The sequence below is a fragment of the Rhamphochromis sp. 'chilingali' genome, assembly GCF_963969265.1.
Source record: "Rhamphochromis sp. 'chilingali' genome assembly, chromosome: 9".
NCBI lineage: Eukaryota > Metazoa > Chordata > Actinopteri > Cichliformes > Cichlidae > Rhamphochromis > Rhamphochromis sp. 'chilingali'.
The window spans coordinates 24,329,564-24,356,801 of NC_137936.1; the positions used below are offsets into that span (position 1 = coordinate 24,329,564).

Below are 27,238 nucleotides of genomic sequence, written 5' to 3' on the forward strand. Positions count from 1 at the left end.
TTATTTTATTGATGCATGAGGGGATTCTGTGAGTTTCATTAAGGACTTGAACGTTTATGTATTAAATCCTGCTTTTAGACAAACATTTGATATTCAGATTTAAGGTGAGCACAGAGAAACTAGAGCTAAAGAGAAATTCAGCCAGAGAATCATAAATAATTCACCTGCACTTTCCTACTCGCAGGAGAAAACATGAAAAAGTGAGAAACGTTTATTGTTACCCAACACTAAGCTGTTACAGAGGAGACAAAGGTTACAAAGTTTCGAGTCGCCCTCTAGTGGTTACAGAAAGCGTTTGTTAGTGGGACCTTGCAGAGACTGAATCGAAACTGAAATACTTTCCTGAAAACGGCTACGTTTGTTTTTTTCTTTTTGTCACAACCGGTTTACATTAAGTTCCGGGTTTTGACTGGACATTTCTTTCTCTAAGCTCTCTCAGATTTGCCTTCAACTGCTTTTACAAAATGTCAGAAATCTCTGAAATCGATGAAGGATTCTACTCCCGACAACTGTAAGTACCAGCGATGTTGTGCCAAAAAGTGCACACCTGCCAAAAAGTGACCGGCGGTATCGTCTAAAAAAATGAATGATTGCTGGTATTTAAATTGTTTTAAATGACTTATGACACTGTGTGTTCTTTAATCTGCACAGTTATGTTCTGGGCCACGAGGCGATGCACCGAATGGGCTCAGCCAAGGTCCTCATAGCAGGAATGAAAGGTCTGGGAGTAGAAATAGCCAAGAATGTGGTCCTGTCCGGAGTTAAACATGTCACTGTCCAGGACGAAGGAATGACAACATGGAGCGACCTGTCATCTCAGGTATCCAAGAGGGATGCGTTTGAGCTGATTGCATAAACACATAAATATACAACAAACTTTAGGAAGCCTGTGTGATGAAGGGTTACTAAACCGAGCTGATTGTGATCCTGGTAATGGGAGTTTTGTTTTTTCAAACCTGTTTTTCTTTTCAAATGTTATCAGACTTTAGGATGAAACTGTGGCACTGATATTATTCCATGATTAAATAAATCCTCAATATTTCAATGTTAAGTGATCAAATGATTGTGCACATTTAGTTTTGCTTTTCCTTTCACGACTGAGGACACCCGCCTTCTTTATCATGCGCTGGGAAACACCTGATACATTTTGAGATTTCTCTTTCACTCTTGAGCCTTGACACAGGCAAAACAACAAATTCAAACAAATTCATTTATTTTCTTTCATTGATACAATTCAGAGTCATGGGGGGATGAGTGGAAGAGAATGGATGGATAGATGGATGGATGGATGGTCAAACGTAATACAGCAGGTGGACCTTGGGTTGAGATTGTTTTGTCTTCAATTTTAATTGTTCCCAACAGTTTTTCCTGAAGGAGTCTCATCTTGGTCAGAACCGGGCTGCATGCTCGGTACAACAGTTGGCAGTTTTAAACCCGCATGTGGTTGTGGAACAATATACTGGACCACTAGATGAAAACCTTCTTCTGCAATATCAGGTATTTTAATCTTTTTCCCAACAATACTGTGCTGATGTCCACTAAGGTTAAAATAATATTTTTTTTAAATTTCTGGAACCAAGAAACTTTCTGCCCTTCATTAAATTAATATTCAATTCATCAAGGCCAAATCACAGTGCACATCAAGCAAAAAACACCTTTCTGAGTAGGGGTGCTATGTTTTTACAGGTAGTGGTCCTCACTGACTCCTCATTGGAGGATCAGAAGCGTTTTGGGGAGCTGTGTCATTCACATGGAATTAAGTTCATTGTAGCAGACACCAAGGGGCTCTGTGGGTAAGATAAACTCTGGAACATGTACTAAATCAACATTATGGAACAATCAAGAGAAAACTCTCAATTGCAGTCAGCTGTTCTGTGACTTTGGGGAGAAATTTGAGGTCTTGGACCGGGATGGAGAGATGCCTGCATCAGTGATGATACAATCTATTTCTAAGGTAAAACTTTCCATTTTATTTTGTGCTAAAGCTAAATTGCAGATCCAGCCATACATTTTGAAATCCTGGTACTTCATTTATTTCTGTGTAATGTATATAACAGATCGTATGAGAGGAACCCTAAGTGAATCCAAGATATGCTTTCAAACTCTGACCATTTTAATGACTAACAAAGTGTTGCAAATAGGTTTACTTAACAGGCTTAAGAATTGACAGTTAGCATGTCTTTATTTTAGGATAATCCTGGAGTGGTGATCTGCACAGATGACCAGAAGCACGGACTCTCAGATGGTGATAACGTTATTTTTTCTGAAGTGCAAGGCATGACAGAACTAAACAATATGGCCCCCGTGGGAATTAAAGTCCGGGGTCAGTGTTGGCAATTTCTTTCCTCAAGTTTTCTTTTCATGACATTTTTAACCTCTATGACGATCACTACTCTAAAAATCTGATGCAATTAGAGATTTTTTCTTTTTCTTCTTTATCATCTGCAGTCATTATATTTTTATATTTTCAGCATTGGGTTTGTATTATTTTTCATTAAATTTACTTTTAACTTTTTTAATTTCAATTTACCATAAAAACCTTCGTCATTTGTCATCTCAATCATTAGGCCCGTATTCCTTCAGCATTGGTGACACTTCAGCCTTTTCTGAGTATGAACGGGGTGGAGTGGTGAATGAGGCTAAACAGCCAGTCCTGCTAAATTTTGTAGGTGCAAGCGTTTTCTTTCTACTTTAGCTTTTAAACAATAAATCCATTGTTAATGAAACAATCTCATTTTAATTGCAGAAACCACTGAGTGAGGCTTTACAGGACCATGATCTGCTGGTAATGAACGACTATGGAAAAATATCTCGGCATCAGACCCTGCACTTGGCTTTCCAAGCACTCCATAGCTTTGTGAAGAAAGAAAAGCGACTCCCTGGTCTCTGGTCCCAGGTCTGTAAATCCAGCTACGGTGTTGTAGTTTAACCATTAAAGCAATTTACAGGACTGTTTCCACTCACTTGTTGGTGCTTCTACAGTCCGATGCGGATTACCTGCTAACCATAGTGAGAGAGCTAAATGAAGTCGCACAACTGGAAGAGCTAGATGAGGTCACAGTACAAAGCCTGTCGTACACAGCCCAGGGGGATTTGGCTCCCATCAATGCTTTCATAGGAGGCTTGGCTGCTCAGGAAGTCATTAAGGTGAGGTCTGAAGAAAATGCCTGAAAATGTTCATCTTTTGGGAGGGGGGAGGGGGGGTTCACTCATCATAAACTATCACTGTTTACACTGTATAATAAATAACATTTGTATTTAGCTGAGTTGACCAAGTATTGTGTGTCTTTTGTAATATTCCTGCAGGCATGCAGTAGGAAATTCACACCTCTTCAGCAGTGGCTATATTTTGATGCACTGGAGTGCCTGCCTGAGGATCAGCCGACAGAATGCTCATTTGTGATGGTATACCTTTAAAATATAGATTCCCGGGCTATCAAACAAGCTCTCCATTTGACTGATATGAACAGCATTAAGGCGCATTTAATCTGTCTCTTTTCCTTTTCATAGAACGGCACAAGGTATGATGGACAGATTGCTGTGTTTGGCTCCGCGTTCCAGGAGAAGCTTCAACGGCAGAAGTATTTCCTGGTGAGGACTGATTTGACATTTGTCCAACAGAGGGCACACTCTGCACTGTAATGCAGAAACTCCATGTGTGTTTTTCTTTGATCTTGTCTGGTGTAAATGATGGCACATTCAGGAAAAAGCTGTGATTCAGGTGGCATTTCCTGGCATCTTTGTAAAGGGGCTCTTTAACAGTACTTGGCACTTTCCCTGTTTCCTTTAAAAGTGTGATTTTGTGCTGGGTTAACATTTTTAAGGGAGACAGTGTATGCATTTCTTTTATCTTTGTCGCAAAGTCTGCAAGACATCAGGAAGTACAGGAGCTACTGAATGCCTAATCTCTATGTAGTGATGAGCAACAACAGATGAATGACTTTCTGCAACATTGTAAAACACATCTGACAATTTCATTTTTTTCCTGTTACTTTCAAGGTTGGAGCTGGTGCTATCGGCTGTGAGCTTCTTAAAAACTTTGCCCTTATGGGGCTTGGTGCAGGAGATGATGGACACATCACCATAACAGACATGGACTCAATAGAAAGATCCAACTTGAACCGCCAATTCCTGTTCAGGACTCATGATGTCGGGGTGAGAAGCCACACAGTATATTGTATCACAATTCTGTAGTGAAAAATGTAAAAAAGTATCATAGCACATCTCTGCAAGTTAACAGGGCTTTACTTACAGGAGAGGCTTGTGATGAAGGTATTGTTACAGCCTGAGATGGCTTGTTTTAGTTAGTTTCCTAAGCGGCTCTATCAAAACAAAGCTAGATATTCATCTTGAATTGATTAGCTCTTTATTATCATTTTGTTTTTAATACATTTTCTTGTTCACATACGTTATGTCACAGACTAACTTTTCCATTTTTGTGCGTTTGTCAATTGGCAGAAACCTAAATCAAAAGTTGCAGCCAGAGCTGCGTGTGACATAAACCCACAGATGAGAATCACAGCGCACCAGAATCGCCTTGATGCTGACAGTGAAGGAGTATACGACTACTGCTTCTTCATGGGCCTCGATGGAGTGGCTGCAGCCCTTGACAACGTGGAAGCCAGTGAGGACACTTAAGTCATCTTTATTGTTAATATCGCCATAGGTTCGGGACATACCCACATACCCATGGTGTGCAAAAGAAGACTAATTATGAATAAGAAAAGAGATGTAAAAATATGGGGCATGGGTATTTAAAAAATGAGGTATTGGTGTAAAAATAACGAATTATACAAATGTTATTATAGCCTATATACAGTATTTCAGTCTACATATAAGATGTCAAGTATAAAAATTATTTTGCAGTCTATAGAAATGATATAAAAACATTCACAGTTTATATTTACAGTAAGTATAAGGACTGTACATGTACATTTCTAAGCTTTAACCCACTGTTTCTGATGGTCAGGGGTCTATCTCGATGGACGCTGTGTGCAACACCAGAAGCCAATGCTGGAGGGGGGCACTCTAGGGACCAAAGGTCACACCCTGGTGGTGGTTCCTCACCTGACGGAGTCTTATGGACCGGCTAAATCAAGTTCTAGCAATGCTATCCCGCTGTGTACTCTCAAGAACTTCCCCCACCGCATTGAGCACACATTGCAGGTATAAAATCAAGTTGTTCAACTTTGTGTTCACTTTTGTTGTAACGGGAATTTATTGCATCTAATACCAGATGACCAGTGAATACAATAGTCACTACGGTATGTATTATTGGTATGTAGTTTAGTAATTAGCACAAAGAACTGGGATTGTTCTGTGTGATATTAAAAAGTGTCACTAGTGCTAGATAAAATCAGGGTATCACCAAAATTAGTGCAATGCAGACTCCACCCAAGACCTGCTGAGGTAATGCTGTTAAAATTCATATTAGCTCTTAAACATAACAATGACCAAAACATTTGAAATGACTGCAGACTTTCTTTTGCACAGTGCTCTGCAAAAGAAAGTATTTTTTATTGTGTTATTAATTCTTTTTTCACTAATCTGGTCTTGTAATTGTTTCAGTGGGCGAGGGACCAGTTTGAAGGACTGTTCAAACAGACACCTGAAAATGTAAATTTCTTCTTGAGGTAAGATACGATGATACCATCCTCGTGCGATTTTCCTGTGTTGGCGCCAAAAGCGAGACGGTGTCTTCACCAGTCTGGTGTTACTTAGCGTGGTCATTTTACGATGCTTTTCCACTTTCTTACAAAGCATTCCAGCGCACCTACAAAACAGCTAATGAAGTGGTTCAAGCTCGTTATTTAGTTTTATTAACAGGAAAACATTTGGTTGGCTTTCAGCAGTAAAGCCCTTGTAAGAAATTACATAAACAGTCTGTCTTGCCAAGTCTCCTCTCTGTAATGTATAATCCATAGCAGTTTTCTACTAATAATAAATGCATTCTTTGATAATTAGAGGCTTTGTGGTTTAGGAACCATCCATCAAATTTTAAAAAAGAGATTAGATGACAGGAAAGAGTGCTATATGATGTGAAATGGATGAATCAGTGAATCTGCTGGATTTTAATTGTGAGATTTAAGTACATGGCTAATCTTTAAAAATGAATAACCACTGTATCAAGCTTTACATAATGCGTTGACCTAATTATAACACACAGAAGTGTCATCAAAGGCAGATTTAAGCTTCCAGGTCGAAACTATGTCTGAGTACTGAGGCTCGGAGCCATCCTAATCCAGCCATGTTTTGAGATTTGTCTCTGTTTGTTTTAGTGAGATTAACTTAATCTGCCACGACAGTAAAAGCATTTACTCTCTTTCTTGTTTCTATATGGAAGCAAAAACTGGGCCTAGAGCAAAAATGGTGCTTGTGAGTTGAAACAACCATTCAAATTTTTCATATTGCACAGTTTTTTAGAGATAAGGGCGCTTGTCTACTAAGATAACCAGTTTTTCCCGGCCCTCCTTCTAGCGCAATCCTGGAAAAGTTTTCTGGGCATTTTTATGAGACAGATCAGCTACATGTCATAGTCCAGCAAATATTAAGTCATGGTTCATGAGGTTATGGAAAGGAGGTTTTTTTTGTTGCTGCTGTTTTAATGCCACACCCATACAGTTCTGTGTACAGCTATGAGTATGCATGTTCCTGTTCAGGCATGTTTTTTGTTTCCTGAGCGAGCGCATATTAATGGCGCAAGAACTACCCATGTGTGGGTTTAGAGTTGTACTGACCAGCACCTGATAAAGTTACTCAACACTGTCTTCTCCTGCCTATGAGTCGAAACACTCAGAGAAATCCCCCCTTTGAGTCACTTTCGAGACAACACTCAAAAGATTTTTAGTCATTCTCTTCTGTGACACAGGTATAAACAGTTTTGGGGGGTTTCCAGTAAGGCTTTAGTCAGGTTGACGTTGCAGGTCATGTATGCCACGTGTGTTGTTTTTAAAGTTTACTTTCAGCCAAGTCATGTTGCAAATAAAAATCGAATCTTTTATTGTGAAGGTTCAACCCACAGAATGCATCGAACATATTATTATTACCTTTCGATAGCCTGCGCTTTGTCTTTCTGCTCAGCCAATGATTATTATTATTATTATTTGCTCTGTCACTGAATACAACTATTGCTGCTCTATTTTCCACAGGGATACGGCATTTATTAAGCGAACTCTAGATCTTGGTGACACTGAGGCCTTGGAGATTCTCGGAGGAGTGTGGAGCAGCCTGCATGACACGGAAGCTGGAGGACAGCGTCCAAAGTCCTGGAAAGACTGTGTGCGCTGGGCACGTTGCAAGTGGGAGACCCTGTTTAACAACGAAATCCGTCAGCTTCTGCACTGTTTCCCTCCCGATGAGGTAAAAAAAGCAACTATCCTGGTGCCAAAAATGTAACATGTGTAATTTGTCTCCATGAACACACAGGGGCACTGTTGTGCAGGTAAGATATTTGCATTCCAAACAGTGAAACACTAAAGTGAGATATTTGAACAATAGGAATTGCATTTTTCACATTTCACTTCATGGAGTACTGCAGCATATTTCCCCAAGAGTAGATGGCAACATTAGCCCTGCTGAAAACCTGAAAAGCACTACTGATAAACAGGGTCTCTTGAGGGTCTCTGAGGGGTTTTTAGTCTGTTGAAACGTGCAGACAGAGCGGTGTCACATGTTGCTGTCATACCTTTGGTGTAGGAGGGTGCACAGATCAGTATCAACCTAAACAAACCCTCACTAACCCAAGACTTAGAACACTAACAAGCTGTTTTCTAACAGAGCTCCAGCAGTGTTTTGCAATGTTTTAATATTTATTAATGCAGCTTTTGGTATGGCATTTTTTTTATTATTAAATATAAATATTCTCTCATCTAATCATCACAGCACATGATACAGAAACTCTGCGTCATTTGTGGTTTTGGCTTTGGTTCTCTCTCTTTTTTCCCCTCCATACTTCTCTTTGTCCTAGTTACGTAAAAAGAGTTATAGTTTTATTGTTCTCGTTGAAAGTCAATTTTTACCACAGACCTTCTGGGGGAACTATGATAAGGAAGCTAATGTCAGTTAAAAGTCAAAAGCTAAACTGACCAAAGCTGGTACACGGGCAACACTGATGACTGCACGGCTACTGTGCTCTATGTTGCCACAGCATCTCAAGTTGGAAAAGCAGAAAATACAAGAAGTGACGGGTGAGAGAAGTGGATTGACTGACTGCTTTATTTTAAACAAAGCAGTCAGTCAATCCACTGACTGTAGCTGAGGTGGCAGAGCAGGTCAGCCACTAATCAGAAGGTCGGTGGTTCAATCCCAGGCTGCCTCCTGGCTGCATGCCAAATATCCTTGGGCAAAATGCTAACCCCGTGTTTGCCTACTGGTGGTGGTCAGAGGGCCCGGTGGCGCCAGTGTCCGGCAGCCTCGCCTCTGTCAGTGCGCCCCAGGGCAGCTGTGGCTACAATGTAGCTTGCCAGTGTGTGAATGTGTGTGTGCTTTAAGCTTTGATACAATTTTTTATTTATATTTTATTTTTCCTCTAAGAGATGGGGTGAATTTATGTGAGAAGGAAAAACCAGTTTTATTTTAGTTGAAATAAGTGTGCATGACCAGAGTTGAAGGCGATCGTGGCTCTAGAGTTGGCAGTTCGTCTTGTAATCGGAAGGTTGCCGGTCCGAGCCCCGGCTCGGACAGCCTTGGTCGTTGTGTCCTTGGGCCTCCTGATGGTGGTTAGAGGGCCCGGTGGTGCCAGTATCTGGCAGCCTCGCCTCTGTCAGTGTGCCCCAGGGCAGCTATGTACAATGTAGTTTGCCATCACCAGTGTGTGAATGGGTGGATGACTGAATGTAGTGTAAAGCGCTTTGGGGTCCTTAGGGACTAGAAAAGCGCTATATAAATGCAGGCCATTTACCATTTACTATCTAAATAACAACAAAATAGCGAAAAATAAACTGAGTTTCTACCATATCTCTCTATACCACACAATTTATATGTTTAAAAGGGTTTCTACACTCATCTGATCTAACCCTGCTTAATACTATTTAATAATTTACAACTCACTCTTCATCGGTACATAACCTGACAGTATACATGTATGACTATTGAATGAGTGTAGATGAAATGACAAGAGATTTAAAGGTATCCTGTCATAGAATTTGCTGTATTAGTGAGATAAATGATATTCAGCTCTTAAACTGCTTAATTAACAGCAATTAATTGAATTGTTGATAAATTTGGCCATGTAGTTATTTGGTTCAACTCTCTTTTTCTTAACAACCAGAACAAAGTTGATTTCAAGTAGAAATTTCCATTATTAAAGTCACCTTTATTCTTAAGTCTCTACAAGAAAAAAGAACAATTGGTCAAAGAACCTTAGGAGGCCCCAAAAAGTCTTAAATGAAAGTGTCATCCTTCTTTTTAAGGACAAATCACTGTTTTGGCCCCCTCTGACCCTGAAGAGAAGGCCAACAACATGCCTGTTTCTGAAAAGGACAATGTTGTTGGTGCCTTTTGGCTGCTATACAATGCCCCCCCTGCAGTGAAAACTGGCACCACCAGTAGGAGACTCTCTCTTTCTCGGCATATGGACCATTTGGAAACATCAAAGCTCTCAAGTCCCTTTGTTCCTTTATCAGACATACAAATTGTGTAGTCAACACACAGCTGATAACAATATTAGTGTGACTGCACCAAAGGAAGGTAGTTGACTTGCTTTGTTAGAATAGTAAAGTAGTTGTCAGGCTTTATCCAGTAAATCACTAATGCACTGGAGTCGTCATGCATTAAATATCATATAAGCTGAAAATGTAAAACCTAATCTGTTTTCTTGTGCGTTTTTGTTTGGAATATAGCGTCACCTTCATTATATGTAAGGCAAAGATCTCACCATGACAGTCATAGGTTTACTCACCAAGTTACACTTATATTTATATAAATGTTTTTAAAGAATAAAAGTGAAATGATTTTACATCTGTTACTCGCTGCAATAAAGGGATTTTCTTCTGCCTCTGTTTAGAAGACCACTCATGGCTTGCCGTTCTGGTCTGGATCCAAGAGATGCCCTCACCCCCTGACGTTTGATCCTAGCATTGTGAGTAGTGTCTGGTCCAGTTCTTCATCCAGTAGCAATCATATACATAGTAGATGGTAATGAGAAAACATACCACAGTATACTGATAACCACTCACATTCCTTCTTTATCTTGTCTGATAATGGCTCTTCCTCACTCTGACCATATAATTGAGTCTTATCTCAGGTACACACGGGCAATAAAAGAGAGATAATAATCTGCTTTCTAGACACATTCAATTCATGTTATTCTCCTTATCAGTGAATTGAAAGCAGCATTGCAGAGAAGTGAAATAATGGAACTGTACTGTGCTTGTTTGCTAAGTAGAAGTTACTGCCACTCTATGCACAATATAGATGCGCATTTTTGGGAACACTGGAGAAATTATTGCAGCTATATATTCCATTAAGGGAAGTAATTGGTATTACTTTAACATTGTTCTGACTCTATTCTCCTTTTATAATACGTTGCTTTCCACAGTTTCACCATGATGGCAGTGCTTCTGTAATAGACCGTGTTTAACTAGAATGTTAAATGTATTTTCCAAAACATTATATTTTCTTCTTCATCAAGACTATGTGATTGTTGTGTTGTAGACTACTCATATTGAGTACGTGATGGCTGGAGCTAATCTGTATGGGCAAATCTATGGGATCAAAGGGACAAGGGACTTGACCTCCATCAGAGGAATCTTAGAAAATGTCCGTGTGCCAGCTTTCACTCCCAAGTCCTCCGTGAAGATTCATGTTACTGACAAGGAGATGGAGGAGGAGAAAACACGTGAATGCGATGATGCGGGTCAGTTAGTTCAATTTTTTTTATTGTTACCAACTCGCTTTCTTCCAGCACGTCTTATCTTTACATATTTTTCTCTTTCTCTGCCACAGAAAAGGTCAGACTTGAGGAGTTGAAAGGAAAGTTGGCCTCGCCCTCTCTGAAGAGCTCAGCTCAGATGTACCCTATCGACTTTGAGAAGGTAGGGCAATAGGACAATGACACCTCTGCCTCAGACTTCAGAGAAGCTGCAGATAGTGACATCTTGATCTGAGCTGATTCAACAGTGGTTTTAGCAGGGTAGAGTTATATATTTTTAAACTGTCCCTCCTGCTTTCAAAAATTGTAGCAATATAATGATTATTGAGTCAGACAACTCAGATATAAAATGTGTACTTTTATGTGAGAACTGGTTTGCGGACTGTCAAACAGCATACACAGACTCCTGAAGGCAGACTTCCCTTAATAAAACATTGTCACTCTAGACATTAAGTTACGTTTTGCACTTGGCTGGCATTGTAAATATTCATAAAAGTTCATCTAATCTAGAAAGTTATTTAGGAGAGTAGACTAGATATAATCCCCAGTTCCCTAAGCAATCGTTTCCTTCCAATGTATTTCCTAAAAGTCAGTCACACCTTGGAGTAAAGCGATTTTCTTAATAGGACAGCACTTTCCCAGTGACAGTATCCCTAACACTCTATATTCTTCCTTGATATCCTCTGGGAAACATGGCCACAAAACACATTCAAATGAGGCAACCTCATGGTTTAAGATGCCAGCCATACACTTTGTTCCATTTGTTTTCTCCATTTTCTCTCGTCTTTCTGTACTTGTAAACTTTTGAATGCCAGGTAAAAATAATTTCAATAGTTTAGCTTTAACTACAAATGCATGATAAGTTAAAAAATTAAGCAAACATTGGTGTTGCTGCGCATTGGCCAACTTGAAAAACAAAGTAGAACATCTTGGGTCCAGTTTCAAGTTTTGACTCCAGTTAGTAGCTTAATTAATAAATGATAAAATAAATGGAAAAAAAAAGAACAGGCTCTAAATCAACTATAAATCTATATCCTCCAAGACTTAGTGTAACTATTAACTCAAAATCTGTTTAAATAAAAATTAACAGTTGTAAGCATAAAAATTTTTTGCAGTAAATGAGCCATTTCCTTATAGCGCCATTATATTTGTTCAATTATTCCTCCCTACTGGAACTTTTTTCCTCAGCATCTGACATGTCCTGTTGGACAGGACTGGATCCTGTAATAAATGTAATAGCCAACATCTGGACACTGGGCATAACAAAGTCTTTTCTAAACGAGTTTACAATAAACTCTGCCCACAAAGTAGCTGTACCATATTACCCCATGAATAAGATACTGTTGCTCAACAAAAGGTAAAAGCAGGTCAAGATGCCGCTGCTGAGTGATAGAGATTGTTATTAAAAGAATTTAGAGAAGGTAAATGACTTTAAATGAGATTCTGATAACACATGCAGTCAACCAAGAGAGGCTCTAATGAAGGTGCATGAGGTAAGTCAGCTAAATATCAAATGTTGTCTTGAATAAGAACAAGACTCCCAAACCCACTTCTCTTCATCTTTATCCCTCTGTGCCCTGGTCAGGCTGTGGATAGATGGAATGTGTGTAAGAGGGTTTCAAAGGCATCAGGTTGCCAGCTTGGAGCTTCCTCACAACCCCTAAAGCAAACCTGGAGTGACAGTCACCTCCTAGCTTTTGTAGAGCCGCACTAGCAGAGGCATGACCTCACTGGCCACGTCGATCACAACAGGAATCTGATTTCCACTGCTTTCTGACAGGGTACTAAGTCATATATCAGAGTGACTGAAGCGACATAACAACAAAGCAGGCAAAGCTCAAAGAGGGCACAGAGAATGACATCACTGAGTATGTCACTGGACGTGGACGTGGCTTTGAACTGTCCCACTAGCAATTTATAATGTTGTTAATACTGTTAAGCTGCCCTTCTGTTTTTTGTCATTATATGTAATTGCTGTTCATGGGTATTAAGCTTCATAGTGTTATATCTTAATTAAAAAATATTTAATGTTCCTACTCATACAGGATGATGACAGCAATTTCCACATGGACTACATTGTTGCTGCATCTAACCTGAGAGCAGAAAACTATGACATCCCTGCAGCTGATCGTCACAAGGTCAGTAATTGTATGTATACATAGTAAAAATAAAAGAAAAATATGGACAAAGATCTAAGAGATGAAGCTGAGCCGAGGGGCGAATGAGACAAAACAGACCTGCCGACTGCTCCCCCTCCCTGTAGGTCATGTTTTTCCTAGGTGCTGCACACACCTGCCCTAAAGCCACAAAAACAGACCCCTCACCTATTGTTCACAGAGCAGAACTAATCACGGCACTTTACCTGTCGCCTGGGAGGTGACACCTGAGCCAGGCCTTGTACCAGCTGCCACAGTGACATACACAGCCAAGACATGAACATGGATGGGGGGGGAGTTACCCCTAGGAGATGGGGGACAAAACAGAGTTTGCCTTGTGTAATCAGACATTTCCACATTTTGCGTCTTCTTTGGAAATAACTTCTCTTTTAGTCACAATTTAACCAGTACATAATAAACATACAGTATATCAGTAATGCAAGACCACATGAGGGCTAGACTCTAATATATTTGTAACTGTCAAAGGTAAAAATACTCATCATGCAACATCATCAGTATATTGTATATATGTATGTATATACAGCTAGGTCCATGTTTTGTTGGACCAAGACACAATTTTTGTTGCTTTGTCCACTCAGTTCTGGAAAAATGTGACTAAATCTGAGCAGAGAGTAAAGACCAGTACATTTCAGAAATCATCCTGCTGCTTCTGTCAGCAGTCACATCATTAATCATCAATAGTGGCCCGGATCCACTGGCATCCATCCCTACCCATGAAATAACCTAGCCTCCATCATGTGTGACAGATAAGGTGGCATGCTCTGAATCATGAGCTGTTTCTCTCCTTCTCTATACTTTTGCCCTCCCATCACTCTGGAACAAGTTCATCTTTATGTCCATGTTTTTTTTTTTTCAGAACTGTGCAGGTTCTTTTAGATATTTTCTGGCAAAGTTTAATCTGGTTTCTTGTACAACCTTGTACATTATAACGTTTTCCTTTAAAATTTGTGATTGGTATATTTTTCTTTCTATTCAATTCAATTTTATTTATACAACGCCAAATCACAACAACAGTAGCCTCAAGGCGCTTTATATTGTAAGGTAAAGACCCAACAATAATGCAATAAAGTGCCTCATATTAAAGTTGAAGTGAAAAGCTATAAAATACAAATTCAGCACTTTGAATCAACTTCAGATGTTATATCTGATTTATATGTCCATGCGTAACAAGGGGACAGGTCTTAATTGACTGATAAGCCATGAAATTACTTGTAAACATACCTGTAACTAAAATAAAAGACAACTTCTAGTACTTCAGAACTAACAGAGTAAACAAATTAAGTTTCTTTCTACCAGTGAAATGTTGTAAAACACGAGTTTATATTTGTTGGATCACGTTAGGATTGTACTGAAAGTGACTGAAGATAACTGAAATATTTTCTTGCCACTACATGACACTGCGATGTGAAACTGAACGTTCCACTGTCACCTTTGCAGAGTAAGCGCATTGCCGGAAGGATCATCCCTGCCATAGCCACCACGACAGCCGCGGTGGCAGGCCTCATGTGCCTGGAGCTGTATAAGCTGGTTCAGGGTCACCAAAAGATCAGCTCTTACCGCACGGCTTACATCAACCTGGCCGTCCAGTACTTTGTCATGTCCCAGCCGAGCCGGCCTCAGCAGTTTGAAGTGAGTAACAGCTCCATATGACCACAGCTTTATTTTAGTTATAGTGGTTTTAGGGAAGAGATCAATAAAGCTTTCAGTCACATATAGGACCTGAGTAAGGCACTTCATAAAGTCTGACAGACCCTTACTGTGTAACGTACTTTCATAATTTAAACCTGTCTATTTTGAGGATAAATCTGGTGGGTTCTTTGTAGATTCATGTCCTTCCTTTTTTAGTGGAAAGCATTAAGCCATGAATGAGTGCTCTCAGAGTAAAAACCCACTTTTGGCCCTCAGTATCTTGAATATACTGTAAGCCCATTCTTTAACTAGCTCAGTATAATCCTTAGCATATTTCAGTGCAGGCAAGACATAAAACAGATCCATGCATGTTTGGACAAATTAAGTGAATTCAAAGCAACCCTATTCCCTGAAGCCAGTGTCCTTCTGGGCTCAGTACCACATGCTAGACACATTTAAGGTCAGGTTTGAGAGAATATCATGCCAATTAATTTTACAGCACTCTTACATCTCACTGTAGGTCATCTCTGGAGGTAATCAAATACTAGACTGGAATGCTCCAGCTTTCCCACTCAGGGCACTAAACCTCTGACAGGGTCAGTAGTTGGGGTAACTGTGTCCTGTGGGGCTTGAGGGTACTCTGAGACATTGTGGGTCTGGTTTCAGCTTTGGTTACAGGGGAAAATTCAGCCTCTGCATAAAACGCTGTCATGATGACAGAAGCAGTTGTGACTTTTGGAGGTTTGGAGGTTCCAGACGTGCCTTCTTCCTCTCTCCGTTCTTACAGTTGTTGCCTGTAAATTTGTTGATGTTTGCATATACTTTTCTATTTTTTCATGCCTTCTGAAATTTTCTTAGATGTATTAACATTTCCAAAGCAGCACGGGACACTGGATAGAGTCAGTCATTAAAATAATCAGTCACAGTGACAGAGTAGCTGACATTATCCCAGCCAGAAGGTTTATTCAAGTATTCAAGTACTGAATTGGACAGATGGGCAGACATTAAATTTTTCAGACGCAGGCTCTTTCTTCATGGGTTGAGGCTCTGGGTTTTAAGCTTTTGTTTATTCAACAGAGGACCCAAAGGAGACAGGACACCCACAGCCAGAACAGCATTTTTAGAGTTAAAGATAAATCCTAAAGTAATACCGGAAGACATTCATATATCAGGAACACACATGCAATTATATGAGAAACAGAGAATGAGGGTTAGCTGCCAAACCTTCAGCCATATAATGTGGGACATAGTGCCAAAGAAAACATTTTGGTTTTTGTGATTACTTTAAATTCATAATTTATACCAAGCTTTGTAATTGATAGTCTCTCTTTATTTGTTTGTATTTACTCTTTCAATATGGCATCAATTCTAGTTTCTCATCCGTCTATTTATTGTAAAAATAGTTTGAATGTGCACATGTCATTATCATGAGTATATCAGCAACAACATATATTTTGACTAGTGGAAATAAATTAGATAATTTTATTTATGAGATTGTAATTGGCAAAGTTTTTATTAACCTTTTTAAGGGATCCTTATCACAACTGTTTATGTTATGGATTCATGAAAAGCCAATAATAATTTAACCTAAATATTGACACAGATTTTGGCCTCAGATATCCAGTATGAGACTAACTTAATCACCCGGGGTCAAAGGTCCAGGGTGTCTATTCCTTTGTTGATATATAGATATTTTTTAACAAATTGATTCCCTGTAAACATCCCCTATGCATGAATGTGGTGTAGATATTATGTGACTAGTTAAAGAGATCACATAACATAAGATTTCTGAGTCCTGCAATCCTTGATTAACGCATTCATGTGCTGAAATAAATTAGTGTGGAAATATACATAAATGGTGTACATATAAATGATTTTAGATATTATAAATTAGACAACGACACAGAAGGCAAAGCCATTTCTTTTATATTCTCTTATCTCTCTAATCTAAGATTAGAGTTTTTGGGAGACAGCCTTTGAAGCAACTGCAGGCATGCAGCTGTTAAAAATCACTGATCAGACATGCAGTATTAAGGTCTCAGTTTACTTTTGCAATGGCTAAGACCTCTCCCCTTATGAGATCAGTCTCAGTTCATTAATATCAAGTAACAACAGTCACATCTTGCTGGTTGTGCAGGTGGGCCACCCAGTGTTGTTCCAAAGTGAGTTTAATGACATTACTCCATTGCTAGATTCTGGGCAGTCATCATAACTTTACCTGTAGTGCCACAGTTCTGATCGCCTAAGTGCTTATGGAAAATGTGTTTTTAATGTGGTCATACACAGCTGTCACTAAATAACCCTTTAACTTAGCTCTTAAACTAAAATAAATGACTCCCAATGCCCCCATTGTCTTAATAATTTTCCAGGATTTCTTGCAGCTGTTTGGCGAAATATGAAAATGTCCTGGTATTTCCCTGCTGCTGTGCTCTGTATAGAGGTAGAGATATGTAAACAAGAGGTTTGTCCTTGTCTGCTCAACACTCTTTTGCGTAGCATTCCTCCCTATGTTATGTTTTTCAGTTGGGGAGACAAGGCCCAGACATCAAAGGCAGACCTAGAGTAACAAGTTCCTAAAACCTCTTTTACTAAAGGATCATAATATAATACAGCCATAGACTGCTGACTGTAATTAAAAGGTGCACATAGCCAACCATTAGTCCCATAAGTCCCACTGTGAAACCTCGAGCCAAGCATTTTGTGCATCGACAAAATGTATTGACATTTTTTTTAAACCAGACATGATGAGCAGCAGCAAGGTAGTTTTCACAAAGACTTCCATACAAGGAGACATTTTTGCAACCAAAGTAGTCTCTTTTTAGAGAAGCAGAAACATGTTTTTTATACTGTAAAAAATATGAGTTTTTCCATCTGTGTTCTGGTCCTAAAGCTGGCAGTGAACATGCCTGGTAAACACAAAATGTTTGCAGTTCCACAAAAATGGCAGAGTTGCTCACTAAAAAGGTCCCACTTTAGGTTCAGTCCTCCACCCAAGGACACTTGGCACACGGAGGAGCCAGGGATTGAAGGGCAAATACTCACACAACCCTTTCCACCAACTGAGCGACAGTTGTCCCATATAGTATAATCCATGCCAGCTCTCTCATTCAGTCAAATGTTGAATCAGCTCTGTGACTACCTCAGCTGCAAGTTTAAGGCCGCAGCAACAATGTCCTCTCTGTGCCCTTCACACAGAACAGTCAGCTGCAGCTGCAGACTATTTTCAAACATGCAGGGCCTGTTTTTTTTTTTAATTTTACAAACCAAAGCCACCTTTACGTTTCACCTTCAAGGTTACAGTGGGGAGAGTTTTAGGGGCCAAAAAAACCAACAGTGATTAACTGGCTGTACTCTACCAACTCAGTGCCTCGCAAGTGGAGCATTAAGAGATCAGTACTTCCCTTAATAGTTGGTGAGGCCAAAACAGATTTACTTGAACAAAACTTTAAAAAAAATCATGTTGTCCAATGCATTGTTTGTAAACATATCAAACATAGTAAGTATATTTGAATAATCAGTAGTGATAATAATTCTGCTTCCTAGGGACAAAAAAAAAATCTAATTAAAACTATGTACTCTTTGTTTCTAGTTGGACTCATTTTCTGAGATTTTCTGGTACTAAGTCATTAAAGGACATTTCAAGAGCAGCAAAGATTGATGAGTGCCGCTGTAACTGAGCTGCAGCCTCACTAAAATGCAGAGAAACATCACCTGAGGCAGGCAGAGGAGGACATGTTTCAGCTGTGTGTTAAATATGTCAATCTTCAACCCCTGTAGCACCTTGCCAACGCTCTATCAGAGTACGCTGTCTTTACTTGTCTGCTAGGATGCCTGGTAGTTGTGTTCCATGGAAATACTCCGTCTTACATGCCTGTGCACACATCCTCCACACTCTACTCCTAACTTTGTGCCCTTTCACGCTTCCTCGGTGCCCCACTTCCCCACTTTGCCCTTTCAGTCTCTAATTGAATTAGCAGAGTTGGAGGCAAGACTCTGGAGGCGCTCGTCGGTCAATGGTCACACCGCTTCTTTGTTAATTACCTGCAGAAATGATGGTTATTTCCTGCCTTCACAGGAAGCAGTGCATTGAAACCAGATTTCCCAAAGAACTCTATGTAATCTTGCTGTCGGCAGAGAATCAGGAGGAGGCAAGGATTTTATGTCCATCTGCTCCAGTCTCTGTTTCTAATAAACCTTTTAGTCACAACTTACTTCTTTGTTTGGATTTAAAAATCTGAAAAAAGGAAGACTGTTTAAATTTGCTGAGTAGACATTGTGTCTGTTTATTTTTTTTATTTTTTTTTAATGTAGAAAAGAAAACCCACGGCCAACTGATTTGTGATTTGAGCGTAATTGAAGGTCACACATCTGTCACACAAATAACAGGGAATGGCTTAAAGACAGAACAAGAACAACAAAGGAGGAGATTTGCCTCACATGTGGTTAAATATGTGTTGGTCTCCTTGGACTGTGCCAGTAAAGAAATGGGGTGAATATGATCCAAGGCCTTCTGGATTCCCAGAGGAGTGCAGAGGCCATTGTGCAGTTTGTAACTCAAGACCCAGACATGAATAGTGCTTGTGGGATAATGAGTAATCTGTGATCAACATATGCGGCTTGTGCCTTCTGTTGTTTTCCACGGTTTATTTGGAGGCAGTATTGTTTTGGTAGAATGCTGTTAAGTCAGATGTTTTCTCTACTGCATTGTACTGTTATTGTTGTGCGTTAGTTCCCCATCTATCTTCTCTTTCCCTTTTTGTGTCATCAACAACGATATTGTGTCTTTGCACTGGTTGTTTATTTATGTAGCAACAGACGCAGATCAGATCAGACTGGATATAGCAGATCCAGAACATTGTTAAACACAGACCGTAGGAGGCAATAAAAGTCGCTACCCAGATCTTTTATTTAGCACAGTGTGCGATACATCTCAAAACTCACAAAACTCCATTTATTCAAACTGATAAGCCACCAGTGCTCGATCTAGCTAAATTATCCTCAGTAGTATTTTTCTCTTCCATACATTTTTAATACAGGGGCAATATGGCAGCTGCAATTCAACTAATTGTGTTCAAGTGTGTGTCGAAACTGCTGCGTCACTGGCCTTGATCTCCACCTTTCCTGTAGGATTTCAAAAACTCAAAATCTTTGAAAAGGTTGTGAATTGCTCATTGTCCACTCAAACTCTTCTGTGCAAATATTAAATTGTTTTGGATTTTAAATTGCAAATGTAGAGGACAGAATGCATGACTTTCTACGTGAAATGGGGCATAGAATTGTCTTCTTGCGATTTTTGCAGATATTTGAAGATGATACAATCATTTTAGGATGAAAGAACTTTAGCTGTTTATACCTACATTCATTTCTACTTTTGAACTATTTCAGACTCGAATTTATAGATGAAATTATTTTATTAATAAACAGGAAAGATTTACTTTTCAACACAATTGTACAATCAATTAAATTAGTCATAGCTTTATTTATGAAGCACCTTTCAAGGATGTTGCTGCAGTTTAAAGTGCTTCACATATGAGTGATAAGCTGTTAATTAGACATAACACAGTTTAATAAAACAAGTTTCTGGGTTCAAATCCAGGCTTGGGGCTCTCTGTGTGGATTTTACGTGTTCTCCCTGTGCTTTAGTGGGTTCTGTCCAGGTGCTCTTGTTCCAAAACATGCATGAGTTAGGTTAACTAGAGATTCTAAATTGGGCGTGATTTTGAGAATGGGTGCTTGTCTGTCTCTCTGTGTTAGCCCTTCAACAATTTGATGATCTGTCAAGCTGCCTCTACAAGCATTTTGTGTCCTGCATGTCAGAACTATCAGCAGATTCATGCTGGAGGACCTGAGGGGCTACATTGGGTAATGCACAGTGAGACTTATATACTGGGGTAAGATCACGAAGTTCTTTTAAAACAAGTAAGATTATTTTAAATATGGAAACTGACAGGCAGCCAGTTTAAAGACTACTACGGTGTAATGTGCTTTCTCTTTCGGGTCCTAGTAAGCAGTTTGGCTGCCAAGTTCTGAATAGCAGATACTAGAATACATTGTATTGTATACAATACATTGTTTGATATAGAGAGATCAAATACCATTAGAGTAATCAGGCATACTAGATATAAAAGCATACCAGATTTGAAAGCGTATGAACGTGTATCAGTTTCTCTGCATCACTCAGAGAGAGAAAAGGACGTAATTTAGCAGCAATGCTCAGAAAAACTGCAAAAAAAACATCAAGAAAAAAACCAAGACCTAAATATCAGACTTTACAGGCCTCACTTGGTCATTTTTATATTTCACAACAGTGCAACTAGAAGAAGATGAAAACAGTATGGTTTGTTTGGAAGGGTTGCCAGAAGAAAGCATCTTCTCTCTTAAAAGAACATGGCATTACGACTAAGGTTTGCAAAGTTGCATCTGAACAAACTCCAAGACATCTGGAACAATGTACTTTTGATAGACACGACCAAAGTGGATATGCTTGGTCATAATGCACAGTCCCATGTTTGGCAAGAACCAAACACAGCATATCAGCACAAACACCTCAAACCAAATGTCAAGCACGGTGGTGGAGGTGTGATGATTTGGGGTTGTGTTGCAGCCACAGGATGTGGGCACCTTGCTGTCATTGAGTCAACCATGAACTCCTCTATATAACAAAGTGCTCTAGAGTCAAATCTGAGACCATCTGTCTGACAGCTAAAGCTTGGCTGAAACTGGGTCATGAAAGCCATCTATAAATGAATGCCTGCAAACCTCAAAGAACTGAAGTAATGTTGTAAAGATGAGTGGGTTAATATTCCTTCAACGAAATGTGTGAGACCGATAAAGTCATATAGAAAACAGTTGCTTGTGCTGCTAAAAGTGATTCTACACCTATTGAGTCCTCTGAAAACTGGAAAACTTCACGTGAGTGTAAATGTTAAAAAGTAGCAGCCTGAAAATCGATCCCTGAGGCGCCCCACTGTTTTCATTTATACGTTTGAGCAATATTAATATATATTCTCACAAATTATTTTATACAAAGATCCATCATGAAAACAGAAAAATATTACAGTATTTGTCTTAATCCCTTTCTCCCATACTTCTTGGTAATTCATTTTTCCCATGTTCCAACTTCTGTTGGAAACTCTTTAAAGCACCAATACTGGTTGGAAATGACTCAAGATGAGTGCAGGTTTCTACACTTTTCATGAGGTTGTGAGTTTTTAAAATTTACCCATCAATTCACATCCTTCTTTTTCTTTCTTTACCTTAATTAAACACAAGAAACCTCAAGAAAAAGCTAAGTTTAACTTAGATAACACTGAATGAGACCATATCCCACGTTTCCCACGTAAGTAGTGGGTGTCTGCATGGCCCATTATCTGTAACATTTTGAAACCAGTGATTTGACATTTAAACCCACTTTTTCATGCATCTTCCAGTGTAGCCATTCAGAACGACTATAAACACATCTGAATTCTAACATGGTCAGACAGCATGTCTTGAGTACTTATTACTAAGCCATTCCCTCTTATTACGTCATAAACAAAATGTTATAGTAAGGTCACAGGTGGCACATAAGTGGTTTTCCAAATTTTCACCTACTAATGATATCACGTACTACCTACTAATGAAAATAAGAAGTGTCTGATTGATTCAGATCATGATTACTCAGTTGAAAGCTAACTAAAATAGATGAAAGAGGCTGTGTAATGGCCTAGTCTTCCAGTTGGTCGGGGATTACCAAAATGGTTATAATTCATACTACAAAGGAGTAAATGTCTATACCAAAAATTAGGAAATCCATCCAGCATTTGATTTAAAAACATACATGACAAACACCTGACAGTTTGAGAAGAATTAGGATTAAGACTCAAAGGACATTGCATGTGATATTGGAGCCAGTGGGGCTTACAGGATTGAGCAAATTACCAATATTCTAAAAGGAAATTACTGGTGCCGTGGGTTCAATTCCAACATCGGATAAGAGGGAGACGCTGATTTAATGTCATCAAGAGCTGAATGTCATATTGATCTATGAATATCAATACCTTGTTCCAGTAGCCAATACATGAAAACGTTGCATCATTACATACAGCATCACATCATGTAACCAAAGAGCATGACCTTTGATTTCTAAAGCTCAGATCAATGTTACAAATAAATATGTAGCAACAAAGGGCATGTTGATCACAGAGCCCAGGGCTGTATGCTGTTATTGAACTGATCCCTGTGATTTGCAGAGAGCTGTGTCCCATTACATGCCTCATACCAATAGTAAACATCTTGTTAGTTACCATATTATTCACAGAGTACGTTCATACATGTGTCTGTGCCTGTATGTTCATAGTAGGTAATGCAGTATTAAGTGCAAGCCATCAAGAAATGGCAAAACTGAAATGTGCAGAAAGAAATTTGCACTTATTCCAAATGGAAGAAAATTATAATGCATATGCATGTCTCACAATCAGATGCATCCCTGTAAGGCATTTTAATTATAATCCATTGCTTTATAAGTGGGAATCCATCAAACATCTGGTGTTTGAGTGTGTGTACAGGCTCCAGCACGTCAGTGGCCCATTTGTAAGGGTTTTATTGACTTAGTGCTTCTGCCCCAGGTCATTTTCAGTCAGGTGGAGTGCTTATCTTCTCATTGAAAGACAGTCACATTGAGATTCTGTTTGCTGTTTTACACGTCAATGGAAGCCTTTTCAAAGCTTCTCACTGCTTTTAGTCTGTGTGTCAAACTCTGCACTCTCCTGAGAAGAGTCTGATCGCTGCTCCTACCCCCGCTCTGCCTTCACCGCCTTCACCATTTGTACCTCACAAGTTAGCTGTCAAAAAGGGACCTAAATTTAAAATAAAAAGGATCTTTAATACTAATGGAGCTTTAAAAAAAATTGCATGGGAATTGCATCAGGCTGGCATCCTTGTCTTCTCTCTGGGGTATGATAATTGCAGAGGGTTGGATAGAACAGTTGGAGGTCCCAGCCATCTGCTTCTTCACTGCAGCCTAAAGAAGAGTGGTGATCAATAGTGGTCAAGTAGCAGATGACACTTCCAATCGAACAAAGGGCATATTTTACATAACAGTACTGTTGTCCCACTAAGGAAAACAGGAAAACAAACAAAACTGTTTCTGATGTAACATTTTTTTAAAGTTACTCTTTCAGTTTACACTAAATCTGGAACCATGTGGCATTACAGTGATCATGGACTGTTTGGCCTTGATTAGATAGCACACCAAAGGCTTATCTTTCAGTCTTAAATGCTAAAATGGACCGAAGGACTCAGTGTCACCAAAACGATGTTAACTGGGAGATTGGTTTTCTGGTTTCATAGAAACATTGTATAAACAAGCCTTAGTGGAAGAATTTCCACTTTACAACTGAGTTTTTAGTTTTTAATGTTATTATATGATTGGTCATGTGTCATTTCAGTCATTTGGTCATTTGGTTTTGTGCTATAAGAATAACCTACTGAAAGATGCTGCCTATTTTCACTATTTTAAGTCTCACACATGCTCACTGGTCATACAATAATGACTGTATGTTTGTATTTATGTTTGTGTCTCATCCTGGATGAATGGACCAATCTCGTTGAAACTTTCTATAGTGAGCATCAACATCTATATGGCGTATACAGATATTTTATAAAAAATACTACAGTCCCATGTATTTGTACATTTGACAGTTCAATTGAGCATTTGTATTTAGTAATTTAGTGCCGTTTGTTTAGTTTGTGCACATTCTTAGTTTGATACGATATGTATTTTAACGGTCAGCGAAAATTTTCAAGCATCATCAAAGTAGGCCACTATAAAACCGTAAAGTCTAGAAAAAAGTGCTGCAGAGCAAACAACAACAATGTAGAGATAAGAAAAGGAAGTCTGAATGATCATCATCATGTCAAGAGACAGTTTATGAAGCAACACATTGGATATTAGTTGATCTTTAATAAAATACTATATATTGATATGATATTAATATTTATATTGTTCAATATATGACATTTAAGAAAATTGCTATATTATTACAGTCAGGATTGTTCTGGTAAATTTACCAGTATATATATCTGAGCTAACACCAAAGCCCCGCATGTAGCGCTGGGTGTTAGCTAGCATCACTGAATGATTTTTACATTTTCAAGAAAATGCATTTTACCTAATCTTAAAATTTAACTTCCAGTCTACCAGAAAAGACCTATGATATGACTAGGGATGGGTATCGTTTAGGTTTTATCCGATACCAGTACCAAACCGGTACTTTTGAAACGGTGCTGGTGCTTAAATGGTGCTCAAACCGGTGCTCGAACCGGTGCTTAAAGAATGGAGAACACACACTTTGTCCAAAAACCTCTCATGTTTAGCTGTTTTTTTGTAAAAAAGGTAACAATGTTAGCCTTTTCTGCAGCTATAGGGGATTTATGGCATCACTCTTGGCTGGAAGCAGTGCTTAAACAATGGAAAAAACTCAAACTTTGTCCAAAAACCTCTCATGTTTAACTGTTTTCCACTTTTTCTTGGGTCATTTTAGCCTTTTTGGCCAGGATGAAGGGAGTATCTGCCATCAAACAAGAAGACAGCCGCATGTAACTACGACGGCGTTTGCTAGTTCACCTTACGTGCATTAATGTAATAACGTGGTTAGCCTACTCAACGTAAATTACACACGAACAACATGAAGCTACTCATGCAGAGAAGAACGGCTGCTGCTGCCATCATCATCATCCGTCATCATTTCTGCTACACTGGCAGGGCTAGGGGCCAGGACTCTCCTTTTCGGATTTTTGGGGGATGTTGCTAATTCCACGTCCGATAACAGGCACCACACCCACAGTAGATGTGTGAGGTCTCGCAGCAAGCTATCAAATACGGCGCATTTCTCGGCTTTTAACAAAATGCTATACGTCACCAGGTGTTTCATCAGATTCGAGGTGTTACCTCTTTTGGACAGTATCACCTTAAAGCACTTGTTGCAGGCTGCTGAGTTTGCATCTTTTGCTGTGAAGTACAGCCAGACTTTTGACCACTTCGCCTTGGGCATTTTTAATCTGTAGCTCTGCTCTAAAAGAACGTAAGTACCTGGGCCCGCCTACTACGCTTGCAAAGGTAAAATGATTGGCTAGAATCCAAAGTGTATGACATCTCAGGGAAAAAATCACCGAAATAAAGCACCGAAATGTGTGCTGCTTTTCAGTCTGGTTACTACCGTTTGTGTCAGAACCGGTGCCATTATGGCTAAATAATGGTTATTATGAATTTCATATAGCTGAAATCTTCTTATTTCAGCTGGTCCCTTTAGCTAAGGACACAGCAGATTTTATCCCTAGCATCCTCCTATGTTACACTAAACCTCTATATTGCTTCCTTCACTGCATCTATAAACCTTCTCTGAAATCTTCCTCTTTCCTTCCTGCCTGGCAACTCCATCTTCAACATCTTTTGTCCAACATATCCACTATCCCTCCTCTGCACATGCCCAAACCATCTCAGTTTTGCCCCTTTAGGCTTTTTCCAAACTGCTTAGCCTGAGCTATCCCTATATCCTATGATTTCTAATTCAATTCCAATAAAAGTCTTAGCATCTTCACCTCCACCTCTCCAGACCATACATCATAGAAGACCTCAATACCATCTTGTAAACCTTACCCTTCACCCTTCTTGCTATCCTTTTGTCACAAATCACCCTTGACAAAAACAAAAAAACAAATATATGCTTAAACTGCAGTCAATATCACATTCAGTAATCATCAGCAGTGGAGAGCAATTTGACCTTCAGGTTCATTTAAGAATGTATCTAGAACATTGGATCTTATTGAAATGCTACCAGAATGTCTGTAAAAGGAAAGCTACAAGAAGCTTAAAGAGATCAAGATGAAAATGTGATCTAAAGAGACCACACAGATCCTCCATCTGCCTCCTCCAAAGCTCTCTTTGAGGGCTTCTAAAGGAAAATAGATGCCTTTGAAGAAACAGGCCTCAAGCCTCAATGGGTTGTAAAAATATTTCCACTGTTGGGATTCTTGCCAGCAAGTGAAGCTGAGACAGGAGCGTGCCTGTGCAGAAGTGGTTCTTGTGCAGGCTGAAAGTAGGAGGGCTTATCAAAGTTTTCATACTGGTCTCTGGTCGCTTCCTGTCTCCGAAAGTGCTCATTGTCTCAAAGGGCAAGATTGAAATATACATTATGAACAACACATTATGATATTTCTTCAAATGCTTGGTTCTGTTCACAATAACCAGCAAAAATGGGCTTCAGTTAGATTGGGATTCATTTTACCTCCTTATCAGGTTCATGAGCTAAACTTCCTCAGACTGCACTCCTGCTCTCATATCTGTAGATGGAGGCATCTATTTTTGGGCTCCATCAATCAATTGCATATTATGTTATCACAAAAGACTGTATTGTGTATCATGTCATATGTTGTTAACAGCCCTGTTAACAGTGACTAAAACCAAAACATGTAATCTAGAAAACAAGCAAACAAAATAGAAAAAGAAAACTCTCATTTTTGTTTAGTGATATTAAGCCTTTGATTGTTGGGTCAGATTTTGGCAATCTTGGTCTACTTTTGT

The 27,238-nt window shown here is 39.2% G+C and overlaps 1 protein-coding gene across 1 annotated transcript in view; it reads left to right on the plus strand.

Annotated features, from left to right (window-relative positions):
- Window positions 1-314: 314 nt before the first annotated feature.
- uba7 (ubiquitin-like modifier activating enzyme 7) overlaps window positions 315-27,238 on the plus strand; it is a 33,319-nt gene continuing 6,395 nt past the window's right edge. Inside the window, exons 1-21 of the mRNA XM_080892354.1 lie at window positions 315-511; window positions 652-820; window positions 1,363-1,497; window positions 1,687-1,793; window positions 1,864-1,954; window positions 2,191-2,323; window positions 2,568-2,665; window positions 2,747-2,896; window positions 2,983-3,147; window positions 3,307-3,405; window positions 3,511-3,591; window positions 4,000-4,155; window positions 4,459-4,624; window positions 4,970-5,166; window positions 5,569-5,633; window positions 7,149-7,359; window positions 10,004-10,078; window positions 10,654-10,855; window positions 10,945-11,033; window positions 12,916-13,008; window positions 14,485-14,676. Coding sequence (XP_080748480.1) covers window positions 465-511; window positions 652-820; window positions 1,363-1,497; window positions 1,687-1,793; window positions 1,864-1,954; window positions 2,191-2,323; window positions 2,568-2,665; window positions 2,747-2,896; window positions 2,983-3,147; window positions 3,307-3,405; window positions 3,511-3,591; window positions 4,000-4,155; window positions 4,459-4,624; window positions 4,970-5,166; window positions 5,569-5,633; window positions 7,149-7,359; window positions 10,004-10,078; window positions 10,654-10,855; window positions 10,945-11,033; window positions 12,916-13,008; window positions 14,485-14,676 — 2,721 coding nt within the window. The 5' untranslated portion in view covers window positions 315-464. The remainder of the gene's footprint in view (window positions 512-651; window positions 821-1,362; window positions 1,498-1,686; window positions 1,794-1,863; window positions 1,955-2,190; window positions 2,324-2,567; window positions 2,666-2,746; window positions 2,897-2,982; window positions 3,148-3,306; window positions 3,406-3,510; window positions 3,592-3,999; window positions 4,156-4,458; window positions 4,625-4,969; window positions 5,167-5,568; window positions 5,634-7,148; window positions 7,360-10,003; window positions 10,079-10,653; window positions 10,856-10,944; window positions 11,034-12,915; window positions 13,009-14,484; window positions 14,677-27,238) is intronic.